The sequence below is a fragment of the Macrobrachium nipponense genome, chromosome 16 (assembly GCF_015104395.2).
Source record: "Macrobrachium nipponense isolate FS-2020 chromosome 16, ASM1510439v2, whole genome shotgun sequence".
In the NCBI taxonomy this organism is placed as follows: domain Eukaryota; kingdom Metazoa; phylum Arthropoda; class Malacostraca; order Decapoda; family Palaemonidae; genus Macrobrachium; species Macrobrachium nipponense.
In genome coordinates this window covers 65,421,521-65,439,020 of record NC_087209.1, presented here as the reverse complement: position 1 = coordinate 65,439,020, position 17,500 = coordinate 65,421,521, and the positions used below count along the sequence as shown (strand labels likewise).

General features: G+C 36.8%; 1 protein-coding gene across 5 annotated transcripts in view; it reads right to left on the bottom strand.

Annotated features, from left to right (window-relative positions):
* LOC135195788 (ankyrin repeat and BTB/POZ domain-containing protein 3-A-like) overlaps positions 1-17,500 on the bottom strand; it is a 463,838-nt gene that overhangs the window by 303,748 nt on the left and 142,590 nt on the right. For all 5 annotated transcript variants that reach the window (XM_064222263.1, XM_064222261.1, XM_064222262.1 and 2 more), the window contains one exon: positions 11,256-11,387. In XM_064222263.1, coding sequence (XP_064078333.1) covers positions 11,256-11,371 — 116 coding nt within the window. In that variant the 5' untranslated portion in view covers positions 11,372-11,387. The remainder of the gene's footprint in view (positions 1-11,255; positions 11,388-17,500) is intronic.

Below are 17,500 nucleotides of genomic sequence, written 5' to 3'. Positions count from 1 at the left end.
TCATATACTGCTGTACACAGAAAAAGACATTCATATATATAGTATATATATATATATATATTATAAGATATAAATTATATTATATATCATTTAATTATAATAATAATAATATAGATTAATTTGTATACATTATAGTATAACATGTGTGGTATGACTTTTCTCGTGCTCATTAAGTCAAATGATTACAGAATAATATCCTTGGATTCCTCAAACATATATATATATATATATATATATATATATAGATATAATATATATATATATATATATATATATCTTCTTCTTCCTAGCTTAAACCCATTTTTATATGGGGTCGCCATTGCGAATGAGTCGTCTCCATCGATTTCTGTCTTGTGCCTCGTTCTCATTATACATATATATATATATATATATATATATATATATATATATATATATATATTATATATATATATATATATATATATATATACGTCATGTATGTGTGTGTGTTTGTGTGTGAGATCAAATAAATCTGCATTATAATAATTATTATTATACTGCCACAATAAACACATACTACCCATGAAAAGATAAAAATTGAGCGAATAACTACAAATACACATGAAGAAAGACCACATATAAAGTACTCACAGAAATAAAGAGAAGTCAAATCTTTTTGATAACTGGATTTTGTGTATCTGTATATTTATTTGTAACAACGATAGTCTACGGCTATTACACGTCATGTTTTGAATTGCCATTTTCCAACCCGGAGCCCACCTCTCTCTCTCTCTCTCTCTCTCTCTCTCTCTCTCTCTCTCTCTCTCTCTCTCTCTCAACACCATAAATACCTACGTAAAGTACTTTGATCTTAGCATCCGGATGTTATACAACGTTACTGCATCTTTATACTCTTTCATCATATTAGTATTAACCTTAACGAAAAAATACGGTACAATAAGTATTGTATGTCAAACAAAAGGGTCTGTCCCAATCTTCCCGATTACTCTGAAACTGGTCCCATCTCATCTAAAAAAAAAAAAAAAAAAAAAAAAAAGAAAAAAAAATCCAGACGCAAAAACTACTCAATCGTTTTCAGTTATTCATGAACTAAGTTCCCGAGATATCTGACCGATTATCAAAACCACCCTTCAGCTTTTACCAAAAAAGTAAGCAAGGAAAAATTCAGCCTCGTAAGAGGAAAGAATGTGAATAAAAATACCTTGCTTTGAAACTAAACACTGGATAACTTCACCCTGCCTGTTGAAATCCCTTCTCAACTAAATTATGAAAAGGTAATATGTTAATCTTAGTTGTGGCAATCATATACATGAAGAGCCTTATCATCGGTAACACTGCTACCACCAGAAGTCTTAATAATCAAGTTTTCGAATGTCTAGGCCGATCAATGGAAGGTACCCAAGCACATAGACCATGACAATATTTTTTTCTTCCTATTACTCTTAAGGTCTTCCTAAAAATTCTATTGCTGAGTTTTGTTAATTATGTCCCCCATTTCTGTTCTAAACTTCAGATGTTGAGGTTTTTATAATAATAATAATAATAATAATAATAATAATAATAATAATAATAATAATAATAATAATAATAATAATAATATCCTTTATTTCAGCTCAGGGCCATATACATGGAATACACAAAAAACAAACCGTAACATACACAATCTAGATACATGAGACAACATGACAAAAAAAAAAAAAATGAAACGGCACTATCCACACAGTCACAGAGGTTTGAGAGAAAACTGAATGGCCCTTTCAAATCTTTCTGTGAAGATTTCCACAGAAAACTTGAAACTGTTATTACTATCAACAGGCAGTAATTTATTTGTACATCCAACTCTTTTAGTGTCGATTTACTCGGCAAACTGGAAATTTACTAATACAACTAACAAATTCTTCCTCTCTCTCTCTCTCTCTCTCGTCTGCTCTCTCTCTCTCTCTCATCCGAAATGACAATAACCTGACGTATCTGGGCGTATGGTGGGTCCTTCTGCCTGCATGCTGCCGAGCCACACGAAAAGGATTTGTAAAAGCTTCCTTCTCTGAATAGGAATCGCCCCTACGAGTGCTACCACGCAATTCCTTTCAATTAGAATACAAAAGCATATCCTCCAGCCTCCGACGGGAGAGGTCATAGTTCCCTAACCCCTTTGAGAAGAGAAGAAGGGCCCGTGGTATACCCTCACGTCTGCTCAAAGGGAAGAAAGGAGCTGGATCCATATTGAAGAGGCTCGACAAAGGATGCCACACTATCCTCCTTTGTGCGCCGCTGTAAAGGAGCGGAGGCAGGAAATAGGCTGGGTGGGGGAAGATCCTCAGGATTAGGATGTCTCGCATCTAAGTGGAGATTTGAGTGACAGAATCTCATCTCGGTGTTTATAATATATATATATATATATATATATATATATATTATAATATATATATATATATATATATATATATATATATATATATATATATATGATAGTCTAATTAAAGGAGCCCATAAAAACACCAAAATATAGAGAGAAAAATACTATATTTCAGAGACTGCTGTCTCCCTCTTCAGGTAGATAAATGAGAAAAGTTACAGAAAAAGGGTATTTATACCAAGAGGCTCATCCACAGGTAAGCCAATTAAGGTCACTCCCGCTGATAATCTTCCTTTAATCTTCTTAAGCGTTAGTTGAATGAAAACCTTGTCGATGATATCTGAATCCCATGCTCCTTTGGAGATGTTCATTACCTGCCTCTGTTCAATCAAGGCCGATTCCATCATTTGACTTGTACCGGCAGTTGCTGCTATAAATTATATGTGACAAATTCCAGTTTATTCTATGGTTGTGTTCAATTATATGGTTGAAAATAGCTGAGTTCTGTTGTCCATACCTCACTGACCGTTTATGTTGTATTAATCTCTGGGGAAGTGATTTTCCTGTAAATCCGATGTAGGATTGGTCACAGTCCAGGCATGGGATTTCGTAAATGCCTGTGTCGTTGGAGGATGTCTTTTGTTGGACGTTAATCAGGGATTTGGCTAAATCCCTGATTAACGTCCAACAAAAGACATCCCCCAACGACACAAGCGTTTACGAAATCCCATGCCTGGACTGTGACCAATCTTACATCGGATTTACAGGAAAATCACTTCCCCAGAGATTAAATTGGCTTACCTGTGGATGGACCTCTTGGTATAAATACCACCTGTTCTGTAACTTTTCTCATTCATCTACCTGAAGAGGTCTCTGAAACATAGTATTTTTCTCTCTATATTTTGGTGTTTTTATGGGCTCCTTTAATCAGATGGAATTCTGTTGTAACAGAACATTTTTACCAGTCATTTAAATGTGTGTGTGTGTGTGTGTTTAAATATTACATTCCATGTCATTTTTTTCTTATACTTATGTTCTTTTATATTATATGCCTTTTACTTTCTCTATTTTATTTTCAATTCTTTGATTTCACTCCCGTTTCTATAATTACGGAAATAACAAAGCCAATAAACTGCAGCAACGTTCACGAAAACTGTAGTTTTCGAACGTTTTCTTCTTCCCCTTCAAGAAAATGGTATTCAATGTCAGTATTTAAAAAAAAAATCGACATTATTCAGTTCAGAATTACCGAAGACATCATTACAAGTAATCAGAAGAATAACTATTAATAATTTATAATCATAATGTTCTTCACAATTTAAACATAATTACCTATCATATCAATTTATAATCATAATGTTCTTCACAATTTAAACATAATTACATATATAGTATATATATACATAATATATATATATATGAATATCATATATATATATATATATAGTATTAATATATATATAGATCTATATATATATATATATATAATATATATATACATTATATACATATATTTACTATATATTATGGTATATATATACTATATCTAATATAATATTATATATATATATGTGAGTGTGTGTGTGTGTAAATACAATATAACATTACTGTCGCCAGCCAGTCAGCATCGGTGGAACGAAGAATACCTATACACATTTTCCGAGGAAGCTACAACACATAAAAGCCAAGTGTCATAATCAGTAAGCTTATCTGTAATTGAATCAACCTAAGACAATCAAGGCTACTGGTATCTCGCCACATTTTGTACCATTACATTAGATGACTTTGGATGTAGCTGTGGAACTCCCTTAAATCCCCGGTAATAAGTATGCACTCCTGGATTCATCAAGGAAAAAAAAAGATGATTTATCCACGCGCACATACATACATACAGAAAGAGAGAGAGAGAGAGAGAGAGAGAGAGAGAGAGAGAGAGAGAGAGTCCATGAAAAAATATTTAAAAATGCCAACAGACAATGATATATGGAATTACAGACTGACAAAGATACATTAAGAAGAAGTATACATACTTGTAGATTATATATATGCACACATAATATATATACATGCATATATGTGTATATATGTATGTATGTATGTATACATATATAATATATATATATTATATATATATATATAATATATAGATCGAGAGAGAGAGAGAGAGAGAGAGAGAGAGAGAGAGAACTAAACGAAGTACTTATACCTAAGAAGCCCTAACCTACCTCAACATTCGCTCAATCATAATGTGCCTCTGCTCCCTGAAGGTAGATGAGTGAACTCCGCTGGGAGTTGACTACGTAGGAGGAAAATACTTTTATGAATCTAGCAAAGAGCAAACTCGTTTCCTAGGATAATGGAGAATTCATGAGGCAATCATTCCACACATAATCCACACAAAATGGAATACTGAGGAGCGAACTGGATCCAAGGCAAATCAAGGATGATACGAGGATATTTCAGATCTTTTTTACAAGGTGATGGCGAAGCAAGCAAAGAAGCAATTCCGATCAATACCCTTAGGAAGGGAATGATAACACGTGACCTCGTAAATATTAAGGACTCTTAGGACCAAATAATGTGTTCTAGGATCTAAAACAGAGCTAAACTGACACTCGATGATATAGTTTATACGACAAAACAATGTCTTCGTGGCATGAAAGCATGCAATAGAAGCAAGTAGTACATTTAGCTTCTTTCTACGCCCCTGAACTCAACAAACTGGTTTGATGTATATAAATAATGATGAATTTTTTTTTCTATCATCGTTATTTCTTTACTAAGCATTTGATTTTTACTTCTTTTCCCATGGTGATTCAACTAAAAAGATTAGAATTACAGTTGCGTACTTTTCGTCAGAATTCAGAGGATTTCAAGTTTCATGATAACTTATAGAACCTGAAGATTCTTGAAGAAAAGTAATCTTTTTTCTCCAGATTTATTGCAATGCAAACACATGAGTACACAATACATATTGGGTACTTCCTGCTAGCTGCATCACTGTATCAACACGAAGAGAAAAAAATCGCATGAAGCAATTGCAAACATTGATGTTCAGAATTTATGTCTGACTACTGTGACTGGTTTCAATCGTGTCTATAATAATTCTTGTTATCAATCCAATTCTCCATTTTTCCCTAACAAATAAAGGCGTTACTCTCATACTGAATACTGCTGTCATGTAATACTGGTATTCGCAAGGTCATACGCTTTTGGAGATATTTTAGAGAGAGAGGAGAGAGAGAGAGAGAGAGAGAGAGAGAGAGAGAGAGAGACGGGGTAGGTGGATAAAAACGAAGCGCTTATACCTTAGAAAGAAATTATATTTTAAAGAGAGAGAGAGAGCAGAGAGAGAGAGAGAGAGAGAGAGAGAGAGAGAGAGAGAGAGAGACGGGGTAGGTGGCTAAAAACGAAGCGCTTATACCTTAGAAAGAAATTATATTTTAAATGCAATTAGGAATCCCATTTTTCTAAACGACGTTAAGCCCTAACCTACCTCAACAGACACTCAACCCAATTATAACTTTGCCCTAAGAAGGTGGAAAGGGTGACCAACCCTAAGATACGTATTTACTATGTAAGAAGAAAATACTCTAATGATTCCAGCTAGGAGCAAACTCATTTTTTGAGGATAAATTCCCAGGGCGGAACAAAATATACAAAATTCTAAGAGGCTTCTGGGCAAATCGGAGCCTTTACGTATATCAGAGAACCTAAGCAATGAGTCAATCAACAATCAGACTAAACGGAGACAGTGGGGTGAATGGGACCCCAGGCAAATCAAGGATAATACAAGGATATTTCACGTCTAATTAACCGGTGATGGCGAAACAGGCTGGGAACGCATTTAAATCAATTATTAAACTGGCACTCTAAATGTAAAGAACTTTTATGTCCGAATAATGTTTTCTTATATCCGAACAGTGAATTACGATGCAGGGACATCAAGAGAGAAAATGAAGGTATTTTTTTCTAGCAACTTAATTTCTTTACTAACCATTGGATTTTACCTCTTGGTCCAATGGCCATTAGCCTACAGATATGATTTCCAGCTTTGTACGTTTAATCAAAATTTAAAGAATTATAAGTGACATGATACCTGATAGTATCTTACATTCTTGAAGAAAGTTATATTTTTTAAGGAATACTAAAAAGGTAAATGCCTATGGGAAATAAAATTTATATCAGCAATCTTTGTTAGTTGCTTCAATACTTAAACATGAAGACGAAAAATAAACGATATCGCATGAGGAAGTCCCAGACACTGAAGTTTTGGAGTTTGTATCACATCTGTAACTGGTTTTGGTACCTTTTGTCATCAATTCAGTTAAAAATTTTCAACTCTCCTTTTTTCTTCTTCTTCCTCTTTTTTTTGTGCCAAGAAGTCTCTGACACTCATAACGAGAACAAATAGAATCATTCTTGAACAATAATGGTGTTTGCAAGGTCATGCGCTTTTAGAGATATTTTTTTCAAACGAGAGAGAGAGAGAGAGAGAGAGAGAGAGAGAGAGAGAGAGAGAGAGGGGGGGGGGGGGGAGGGTGGGGGGGGGGGGGGAGCGGGCTACATGTATTAAAGAACTCTTCGAAGAGACTCACAGCTATTAATATTCACCCTACATTTTGGAAATTTTGTAACACTTAAAAACAGTAAAGTTACTACGCTTGCGGAAAACTTCTATATCTGCTGTAGTTTCCCATCGTTCGGCATGATTCCTTTTAAGCTGGAAAAAAACTGACTTTTCTTGTTACCACACCTGCATTTTCACAATAAAAATAAGTCTTTTCTTTTCACTTATTCTTTGCACAAAATACATAGCTCGGCGCTTCTGGCTTCTTGTACACAACTCTTCGTGGACTATGAAAATATCTTGCAATAACTTTCAGTGGTATGAAACTGATGATTTTTGACAGAGGGACCCATAGGCCCTTTGCCTCCAAACTGCAATCAGTAACTGATGTCATGACACTGACAACAACAATACATTCTAAATAACAGGAACACACATACACACACACACAAAACCAGTTCAAATAACAGTAAAAAAAAAAAAAAACTAGTTCTGTGACCAACTACAATAAATGCCATTCAGGTTTACAACTTCTGAATGCATTGTTAATATAGTTATGACATTTTCTCTTGTGTGCTTCATGATCGATGTACACCACACATGACCAAATACAATGAAAGTTTCCCGACAGTCATTCAACATTTTCACAGCACAGAAAATGCACAAATATTTTGAAATAGGAATAACGCTTATAGAAAAATTTGCACAATTACACCTGTACATGGTTTGATGATCGCCGGTGAAATCGGTATATTGTAAACAAGATGCAATACTTTAATGACACAAATGAGATGCAAATCTTACCAAAGGGATGAAGTAATAAAAAAAAGGACGATCGAGTATAAAACAAGCAAGTGAAGTGATAAGTTATCTTCAAAAACATAAAGGTTAAAAGAGAAAGAAATGAATAGAACGAGGTGGCAAAGAGCAGTTGACGATATATATATATATATATATATATATATATATATATATATATATATACATATATACACATTTAAACATATATCTGTGCAAATGACTCTCCCTCTCTTTCTCTCCTGCAGGAGCGTAATCCTTTTACACTCACGGTCAGGTATTATTTAAGAGGCCATTTGTTCGACGCTCTATTATCCCCACAAGGACCTCAGAGGTGAAGACCAACTTCCTGCCCTTTGTCAACGACTCCCATCACTTCAGAGGATGAGAGCGGGCGAGAATGGTGGGGGGAAGGGAGCGAGAATGAGAATGAGAATGTGTGTGTGTGTGTGTGTGTGTGTGTGTGTGTGTGTGTGTGTGTGTGAGGAGGGAAATTAGCCCCTCCTATCGAGGGGCATCAACCCTTTCCCTTCCTAAGGGAATCTAATAGCTTTGTGGCTTCTGGTGTCGGGGAAATTAGAAATTCACTGCAATGTTGCAAATGAACTCTGATACCTGACACAGAACGATGCGCCTGCTCATAACCAGCAGGAAGCTCTTACAAATACTCAAGCGCTCACTCTGGCTTTTGAACTATAAAAAAACACTCTTGGGTTTTAAAATGCGAAATAGGGCGTAATAAACCGCTTCATGCATGTAGTTTATTAACTAATGCAAATGGGCTTTTCCATGGAAAGGTGTCAGCTGGTACCTAGATTCATAATTGATAAAAATGAAAATTAAATACATGAAGACTAAAAAGATACACGCACGCACACATATACATATACACTTGCATATATATATATATATATATATATATATATATATATATAATATATATATGTGTGTGTGTGTGTGTGTGTGTGTGTGTGTGTGTGTATATGAATAATTATCAACATCGAACCGTGATCCTTATTTATATATCAATTCAAGCTACAAATGTCCTTTAATATCTAAATTCACTTTACCTCCCAAATGATATATTTTCATATATGTACCGAAGGGGAATTTTTAGTTGATAATAATTTCGTCCCCCCATGGGATCGAACCACTGTCCCAAGTGGACGGGGACGAAATCAGGACAGTCAGTGACGCTATCCAATCAGCCAACAGAGACGCTATAAGTTCATATCGATTCTGACCTTACAAATCACCCTCGACCTCGGTGCTTTCGTAATTAGAATCGATATGGAACCCCGTCCACCGCATGTTAGCCAATTAGAGCGTTTGACAGCACGTAGCCTTTTGTTATGAATAATTATCACATCGAACCGTGATCCATTTATATATCAATTCAATATATGTTATATATATATATACATACATATGTATATTTAAAGGAAATAAATGCAACCAACAGAGAGAGAGAGAGAGAGAGAGAGAGAGAGAGAGAGAGACGATCGAGTACTTAAGACCTGGAAGAAGAAGAAGAAGAAGAAGAAGAAGATACCGAACGATCGAGAGGGCAACACTACAGCACTATCGCCCCTGCATTCGATTCCCGAGAGCATCCGCCTCTCGCCTGGCCTGGCCTGGCCTCGCCCAAGCGCTCAATTTTGCAAAAGTGAACGTAACCGAGCGGGAATATTGGTGGACGAAGCCCAAAACGTAAATCGTGTGCCTACATACTTGCCAGAGTGTACCAGCAGAACCGACACTAAAGGCTCATGTCATGATAATCTTAAGCACCCTCTAAAGATGTCTTATCGGGGCACACATGGCTTAAGAAAGAAGAAAAAAAGAAGAAAAAAGAAAAAATGCGGAGGCGGAAGACGTATCCCTATTTTCAAGGGGATGACGTCAATACATTCTAAGTGGATACTTCTCCTCGGTGATGTTCTTATCGAATTACCTGAAATATTTTTCGAAAAAGTGTGAAGATGCAATGCTAATTACCAGAACGATTTTCCAACTCAAAATCTATTTATTTATTTATTTATTTATTTGTTTATTTTGTTGATTATTGATTAGAATTCTCCTACCTATCTCTCGTCTAAACTCCTCCTCCTCCTCCTCCTCCTCCTCCTCCTCCTCCTCCAATCCTAAATCCATTTTTCTAAATATTTTATATTTGTTTCTTTACTTCAATGAGTAAATGTAATAACCCACTAAGTAAAGGAAGCCAAAATTAAGCAGTGTAAGTGTAAAAAATCACACAGGTGATACATAGCGCATTAATTGTTACATGCCCAATTTGTGTGACTTCATAAATTCACTACCTTTTCTCTTTATTTTATGAGCACACTGCGTTATTTGTCAGAATTTTAAAAAATACATCAGCTTGACGGTTCACAATTTAAATGCTGTTCATGTTCTCACCAAGTAATTTATTAAAGTTCCCTACTAGAAGAACGAATAGTTGAAAATAATAGACACATCATCCAGTGATTTTATAACACTATTAAAAGTACAATTTTGACAGAAGATTTATTCCGAAACAAAAGGCAACATTAATAATAAAAGCAACAACTTGAGATAACAATATTGGAACTAGGTAAACTTCATGAACTCATGTTATTTAAGAAATTAACGTGCAAAAGCAATACCTGAGAACAAAAGAACAAACAAAAAAAAAAACTTTGTGACCAAAAGCTTCATGATTTCCTCTTGCTAGTTAATATCTGTTCTCAATTCCGTTCTGTTAACAAAGTCAGTTTCTCTCACATTATCTCCTGTTTCCTGTTAACCAGATAAGATTCTTCTTCCATTTCCAAATAACCAGTTATTTGATCTCATACCTCCTGATAACCAGGTAAAATTCATCCACCATTCCAGAATAGCCCAAAACCATTTATTCCACTTATCTTGGTAACCAGCAAAAACCTCTACCATTTATTAACAAGTCGCAATTCGTCATCAATTTACATCTTTATCTATCTATTTATCAATTCTTCTTTTCTTTTTTTAATAAGTGGCACCTCTTATTTCTGTATTTCGCTTTACTTCCTCTTACTTCTTCATGATGAACACCATATTCTTTGGAAGCTAGAAGAGTTTCAAGTCATCGACCCCTTTGGTGGGCTTGTTCCATATGAATAGGTTTCATCTACTGAATAATAATAATAATAATAATAATAATAATAATAATAATAATAATAATAATAATAATAATAATAATAATCCGTCGCCTCACAACAGAAATGATATAACTCGCACATCCTGGCAAACATATAAAATTCATCTTCCATTCCCAAGTAACAAAAAGATCCGACATCTTACCTCCCGGTAAAATCACAATGTATCTCCCATTTCCTGGTACCAAAACCAGTTCCTCTCTAAGCTTGACTCCCCAGTGATATCTTCCCTCCTTCCAGTGGAACCCGGAAGCAGTCAACTTACTCTGCCATTTCCGGTACCCGGCCAAATTCCACTTCCGCTTCCAGCTCATCAATGAAATTCCTCCCTCCCTTTCTGGTCACCACAGCCAACACAGGCGAGGGCACTTACCTTCTTGGCTTGGGTCGTATAATCTCGTGTCCAGGATCGTTGTTCGACCCCCAGTACTGGTCGGCGTCGCGAAATTCCGGGATGGGGTGCGGCCCCCCTGGCTGTGCCCCAGCCATCCTTACTCCATCCCTCCTGGAGAAGAAATGGAATCAATTTTATCATTGGAAATGGACCGCAAAAGAAAAAAATACAAATGAGGCATTGTGAGCATATGCAATCACGCAAGTGTTGCAGAGAAGAGATACATACACACGCACGCGCACGCACACATAATATATACTACACACACACACACACACACATATATATATATTATATATATACTATATATATAGTATATATATATATATATATATATATATAATATACATACTATACATCATATATAGATATATATATATATATATATATATATGATTTATATATAATATTATATAATATACATATAAAGAAAAAATACATATTATATGGCTAATATATATATATGTATATATATATATATATATATATATATATATATATACATATATATATATATGTGTGTGTGTGTGTGTGTGTGTGTGTGTGTGTGTGTGTGTGTGTGTGTGTACAAACCCGTACGCCCTTTCTCCTGAGCCGGGAAGATACTTAAGGTGTTAACCTTCAGTTTCTCAGTAAGTCTTTTTTTTTTCTTTTAATGTGAATGCCTTTTGCCTCGCTGCGACCTAGTACAGTCGACCATCTACATATCAATTAGTTCATTACTTAAAAAAAAAAAAAAGTGGGATTTTACATAATAAGCTTAAAGCACTCGTCCTCCTACGGGAATCGAACCCCACCCCACCCCCCGGGCGACATGGGAACCATAATCCTATAACCACTTAACCACATTATCCACGCGTGGATGCTTTTCCAGGTAAAAAAATAAGTATAAATAAAAGAGGTAGTGCCATTTTAGGTGAAGGCTAATTGGTTAAGCAACCAAATACCCTCCACCGATAATGGCCTTGAAGGAAAAAAATATGGAAAGAAAACAATGTAGGGCTTACTACTTCAGGGGAAGATATTTGAACGCAAGTTAATATCAAGTGAGAAAGAAGAGAAACGAACGACATAAAAAGATGTCATTAGTATTCATGCAACAAATTCACTGGTCTTTACCAGCAGCGATCGAAGGAATTTTCATGAACAGCGAAGCATTTTACGAGAACCGTTTGATCAATGGAGCACGCCATACATACACGTTAACACAAATATGCAAGTCCAGACAAACAACACAAAACACATAAAATATAACAGCAAATACGAGCAAACAACATACGCATAACTCATAAGTAAATACCTAATCCTTTATGCTTGTCGAAGTCTGTGGTGAGATATCTATAAGTTAAAATACTCATTAGGCAAATCTCGATATTATTCATTGCTGGGAGCTATCGTCTGTGAGTTGAGGTGGTTTCCATGGCAACAAATGAAAGGGACTGTTATTACATTTAAGAACAGGACCGATACAATATTAATAAGTCTTCCATCCTCTCCAATTACGGTCAAAGGATATCCAAGCTGACTGTCACTCGGTGCCTAAGTAAAATTTCTATTCAACGGGAAAAAAACTTTTAACTAAATTTAAAGTTCTTTTAATAATGGAGCTGATGAGAGAGAGAGAGAGAGAGAGAGAGAGAGAGAGAGAGAGAGAGAGAGAGAGAGACTTTTAATTATAATCGCGTTCTAAATAAGAAAGCAGAAGAAGGATGAGGCTAAAGCGTGACGGTAAAGCTTTCTTGATAGGACATAGAAGGAGAGAAATTATGGGCAATTATAAAGTAATTAATGAGCTCTAATGACAGTCGTGTAGTGTGGGACCGAGAGGTCATCTGATCGCGAGAGAGAGAGAGAGAGAGAGAGAGAGAGAGAGAGAGAGAGAGAGAGAGAGAGACTTGAACAACTGCATTAAAGGTCAGAATAGAAGTGGAAGGACGCATCCTGAGAAAAATAGAGGGGTGGGGGCGGCGGTGAAATGTGTAAGAATATCGGAAATATGCAGGAAATATTAAATGAAAAATATGAATATACATAATGTAAAGATAGATAGAGAGAGAGAGAGAGAGAGAGAGAGAGAGAGAGAGAGAGAGAGAGAGAGAGAGAGAGGGGGGGGGGGGGGGGGGGGGGGGGGGGGGGGGGGGGGGGGGGGGGCAGAGGTGACTTGGTCTATAAGGCGTAATAACACAAATGGGACTGAATGATACGAGCTACTTAGAAAATGATTCGACTATAAAAGAAGCAACGAAGAAACCATCATAAAAGCAGTAATATCCATAATATAGGAAAGAAGGTATAGATGACGCTTACGATTATACGAGACCCAGGAATAATACCAAAATATTGGAAGGGAAAGGAACCGATCTAGTTGTAGAAATAGATAAGAAGTATTTTAGGTCAAAAGGTTAGATAGGAAAGTTGATAATGGGAATAAAGTTATTTCAAGAGAGAGAGAGAGAGAGAGAGAGAGAGAGAGAGAGAACCGCTGAAACGCCATGATTCATCTTCAGAAGAGAAAACTGTATTAAATTCAGGTCATCCAGCAGCACCTATCCAAATAAAGAAAAAGAAAGAGGTCTTGGTGACTGGTCAGTTCCAGAGAAGCCACTCCCTTCCCCCCCCCCCCACCCCCCCCCCCCCCCCCCCCCCCCCCCCCCCCCCCCCCCCCCCCCCCCCCACCCCCCCCCCCCCCCACCCCCCCCCCCCCCCCCCCCCCCCCCCCCACCCCCACCCCGACTGGCTGCCAGTTCCTCGTCACATGGCCACGAAGTGTCTTGTTCGGGATGACAGCCGGGGAAGACGTTCCAGCACAGGTTCTAGGAGGCAGCACCTGGGCGAGAGAGAGAGAGAGAGAGAGAGAGAGAGAGAAAAGTTCCGCCGATGTCCATGTTTGCTGCTAATGGGCATCATAGCTCAGCTAATCAATTCCTTACTATGATCACTTTTCGAAGGCGTGATTTCCCCTCATAGGCATTTTTACTACATTGTCAGTTGCTTTCGATAATTATCATTACTGACAAGGATTGTCAATAAGTAGTATCGCTAGGTTACGTCAAGTCCTATTACCGCTTGGCTACCGAAGACCATTCGATAAATACTGGAAACGCTATTTGACAGTCCTTTAAGGCAACGGCCAAGCGCTGGGACCTATGACGTCATTCAGTGTTAAAAGCAGATTGACAGTAAAAACATTTTGAGAAGTGAAACAGAAGATAAACATCGCAGTTGAACTATGATTATTATTAGGAGGAGGGTGGACTAAGATGGAAGAATAAGAATATGAACGGAGGTACTACACTAATAGGAATGAAAGGGGATGCAGCTAGGGGCTGAAAGGACGCTGCAAGAACCTTGGGTAATGCCTACTTCTATCACCAGAACTAAATTTCTCTGGTTCCGCGTTGGCCGAGCCGAGAATCGAACTTCGGACCACCGGATTGATAGCCGAGGGCGAAATCCACTCGTCCAACGATAGTCAACATTTCTACAACTGATTTTAGATAATACAAGCCCCATCATGTATAGTCACCCCCTGTTTAAAAATCCTTTGCTAGTCACAAGTCCAGCAAATGTAATCGGTCTAAGATACGTAACCCAAGCCTCTTGAAAAATTATCTGCCGTTTAAAAATACTTAGTATACTTAGTATACTTTTAATGGTCCTTCTGATAGTCACTCTGCAATAGAAGTAGTTCCCAGTTGGACGAGTGGTTTTCGCGCTCGGCTACCAATCCGGTGGTTCGAAGTTCGATTCTCGGGTCGGCCAACGCGGAATCAGAGGAATTTATTTCCGGTGATAGAAATTCATTTCTCGGTATAATGTAGTTCGGATCCCATAATAAACTGTAGGTCCCGTTGCTAGGTGACCAATTGGATTCCTAGCCACGTAAAAATATCTAATCCTTCGGGCCAGCCCTAGGAGAGCTGTTAATCAGCTCAACGAAGATATACTTGACTTTCTGCACTGGAAGTCCCATAAAATGGACGCTTTTAGATGACTGATGTCCCGTCAGTAATTCTCGTCACTTAGGCCACTCTGCGGGTCCTCTGGATATTACCAAGTCACGTCAGTAATCATCATCGCTTTGCTATGCAATACCTTTCGATAATCGCGGTCAGACAACGTAATTCCTGTTTATTTATAAGTTAAGAATATCTTAGTTTTACCACACCACTGAGCTTATTAACAGTTCTCCTAGGGCTGCCCCGAAGGATTAGATATTTTTACGAGGCTAAGATCCAACTGGTTACGTAGCAACGAGACCTACAGCTTATTGTGGGATCCGAACCACATTATATCGAGAAATGAATTTCTATCACCAGAAATAAATTCCTCTAGTTCCGCGTTGACCGAGGCGAGAATCGAACTTCGGACCATCGGATTGGTAGCCGAGCGCGAAATCCACTCGTCCAACGAGGAACTGTTTATTTATAGACACTGTTTTATCAGTCCTGATGTCATTACGACCTGTTAATTCCTGTTGATAATTATGATTACTGCTATTCTAAGTCCTTAGAATGTCTTTTAGACCTGTCTGTAATCGTCATCGCTGGACCATTTAATGTCTTTCGATAATGCTGTTACACAATAATTACCACTGGTACTGAACAAGGCGTGATCAGGCCTCCTGCATACTCGGGACGCATGTTAAAATCTATGGTCAAATAGCACGGATTTTCACCAACGAAAATTAAAATAAATACGCTATATTTTATCAGAAATAATTGATCTGTACTGTTTAACATGCATATTATTTATCTTTTACATTTCCATTCTAATAAAGAAATCCTAAGCATCCTATCGTAACATTCCTGTATCTTTAACTCGACGCGATACACCTTTTTCAGACCTTTTTAGATTTCTCCATAGGACTTTCCTATTCCCCAATAAGAACGATAACAGCAGAAAATGACTTTGTCTCGTTGCAATTCCTGTCAGTAACAATCACTGCTCCGCTACAGAAGTCCTATCAATAACCAATGATCTGTTACTAATGCTGAAGTTCCATTCGCGTCGCTACTTAATAGACAAATTTGAATGCGAAATTCCAGTCGCTAACCGCTGTACCAAGTTTTAAATGTTCTATGGCTACTTAACAATAAACGGGCTTAAACACTTCACGCCCTTCGCTAGAACTGCCATTTCGTAAAAACTGGTTGATTACGAAGCAAGTGACATTTGCCAATTTTATAACTACAAGAAATCTTTTCGACTTAAGGGAACTTGTCAGTTGGGAAATGATAATATCTCAATAAATTAGAATTTATAAACTGCTGACCGTTTCGGCTTGCCCCAGAATATATACAATGACAATATTAATAATAATAATAATAATAATAATAATAATAATAATAATAATAATAATAATAATAATAATAATAATAATAATAATAATATATTATTATTATTATTATTATTATTATTATCAATAAATTTAATATATTATTCTATTATTATTAAAAAGCATGGTGCAAATGAATGTGGGGAAAGGTTCAGGTAAACTATGAACCCCAGATAAATTACCCACCTGAAGGACGCAACAGAATTAAAAATAACCATCAGTTACTCCCATGACCGTGGATAAACACCGGCCAAATATTCTGCTATAACGGCCCATTCAAAAGATGTGAGATTCATTAACGCCCTGTAGAGAGAGAGAGAGAGAGAGAGAGAGAGAGAGAGAGAGAGAGAGAGAGAGAGAGAGCCTTTACGAGCAATTACCTTCCGAACGTCTGCATCTTGTCAGCTGTCAATCAATAGGCCCGAGTATGGTCAAGGTCCACTCACTGAACAACCAGAAAATACGAGCAAGGTAAACGGAATGTTTCTTTCTTTCTCTCCTGGAAATCACTGATGTAAAAAGTCAAGGAACAGACAAGAAGAGTGAGGTGAAGTAGCAGTGGGAGTAATGATAAATAAATATCATTTGTCCCAGACCACGGCAAGAAGTAAAAGGAAAATAGCTGGAAGAGTACATGTGAAAAGAAAATGGGAATTATGGGAACATATAACACACGAGCCAGAAATCTGTACTGTATGTATATATACATATATATATTATATATATATATATATATATATATATATATATATATATATATATATATATATAGAGAGAGAGAGAGAGAGAGAGAGAGAGAGAGTGAGAGAGAGAGATGAGAGAGAGAGAGAAATATTATCTGGAAACTTTTTATTACACCATGGTTGTTGCCATTATTCTTTTCGTA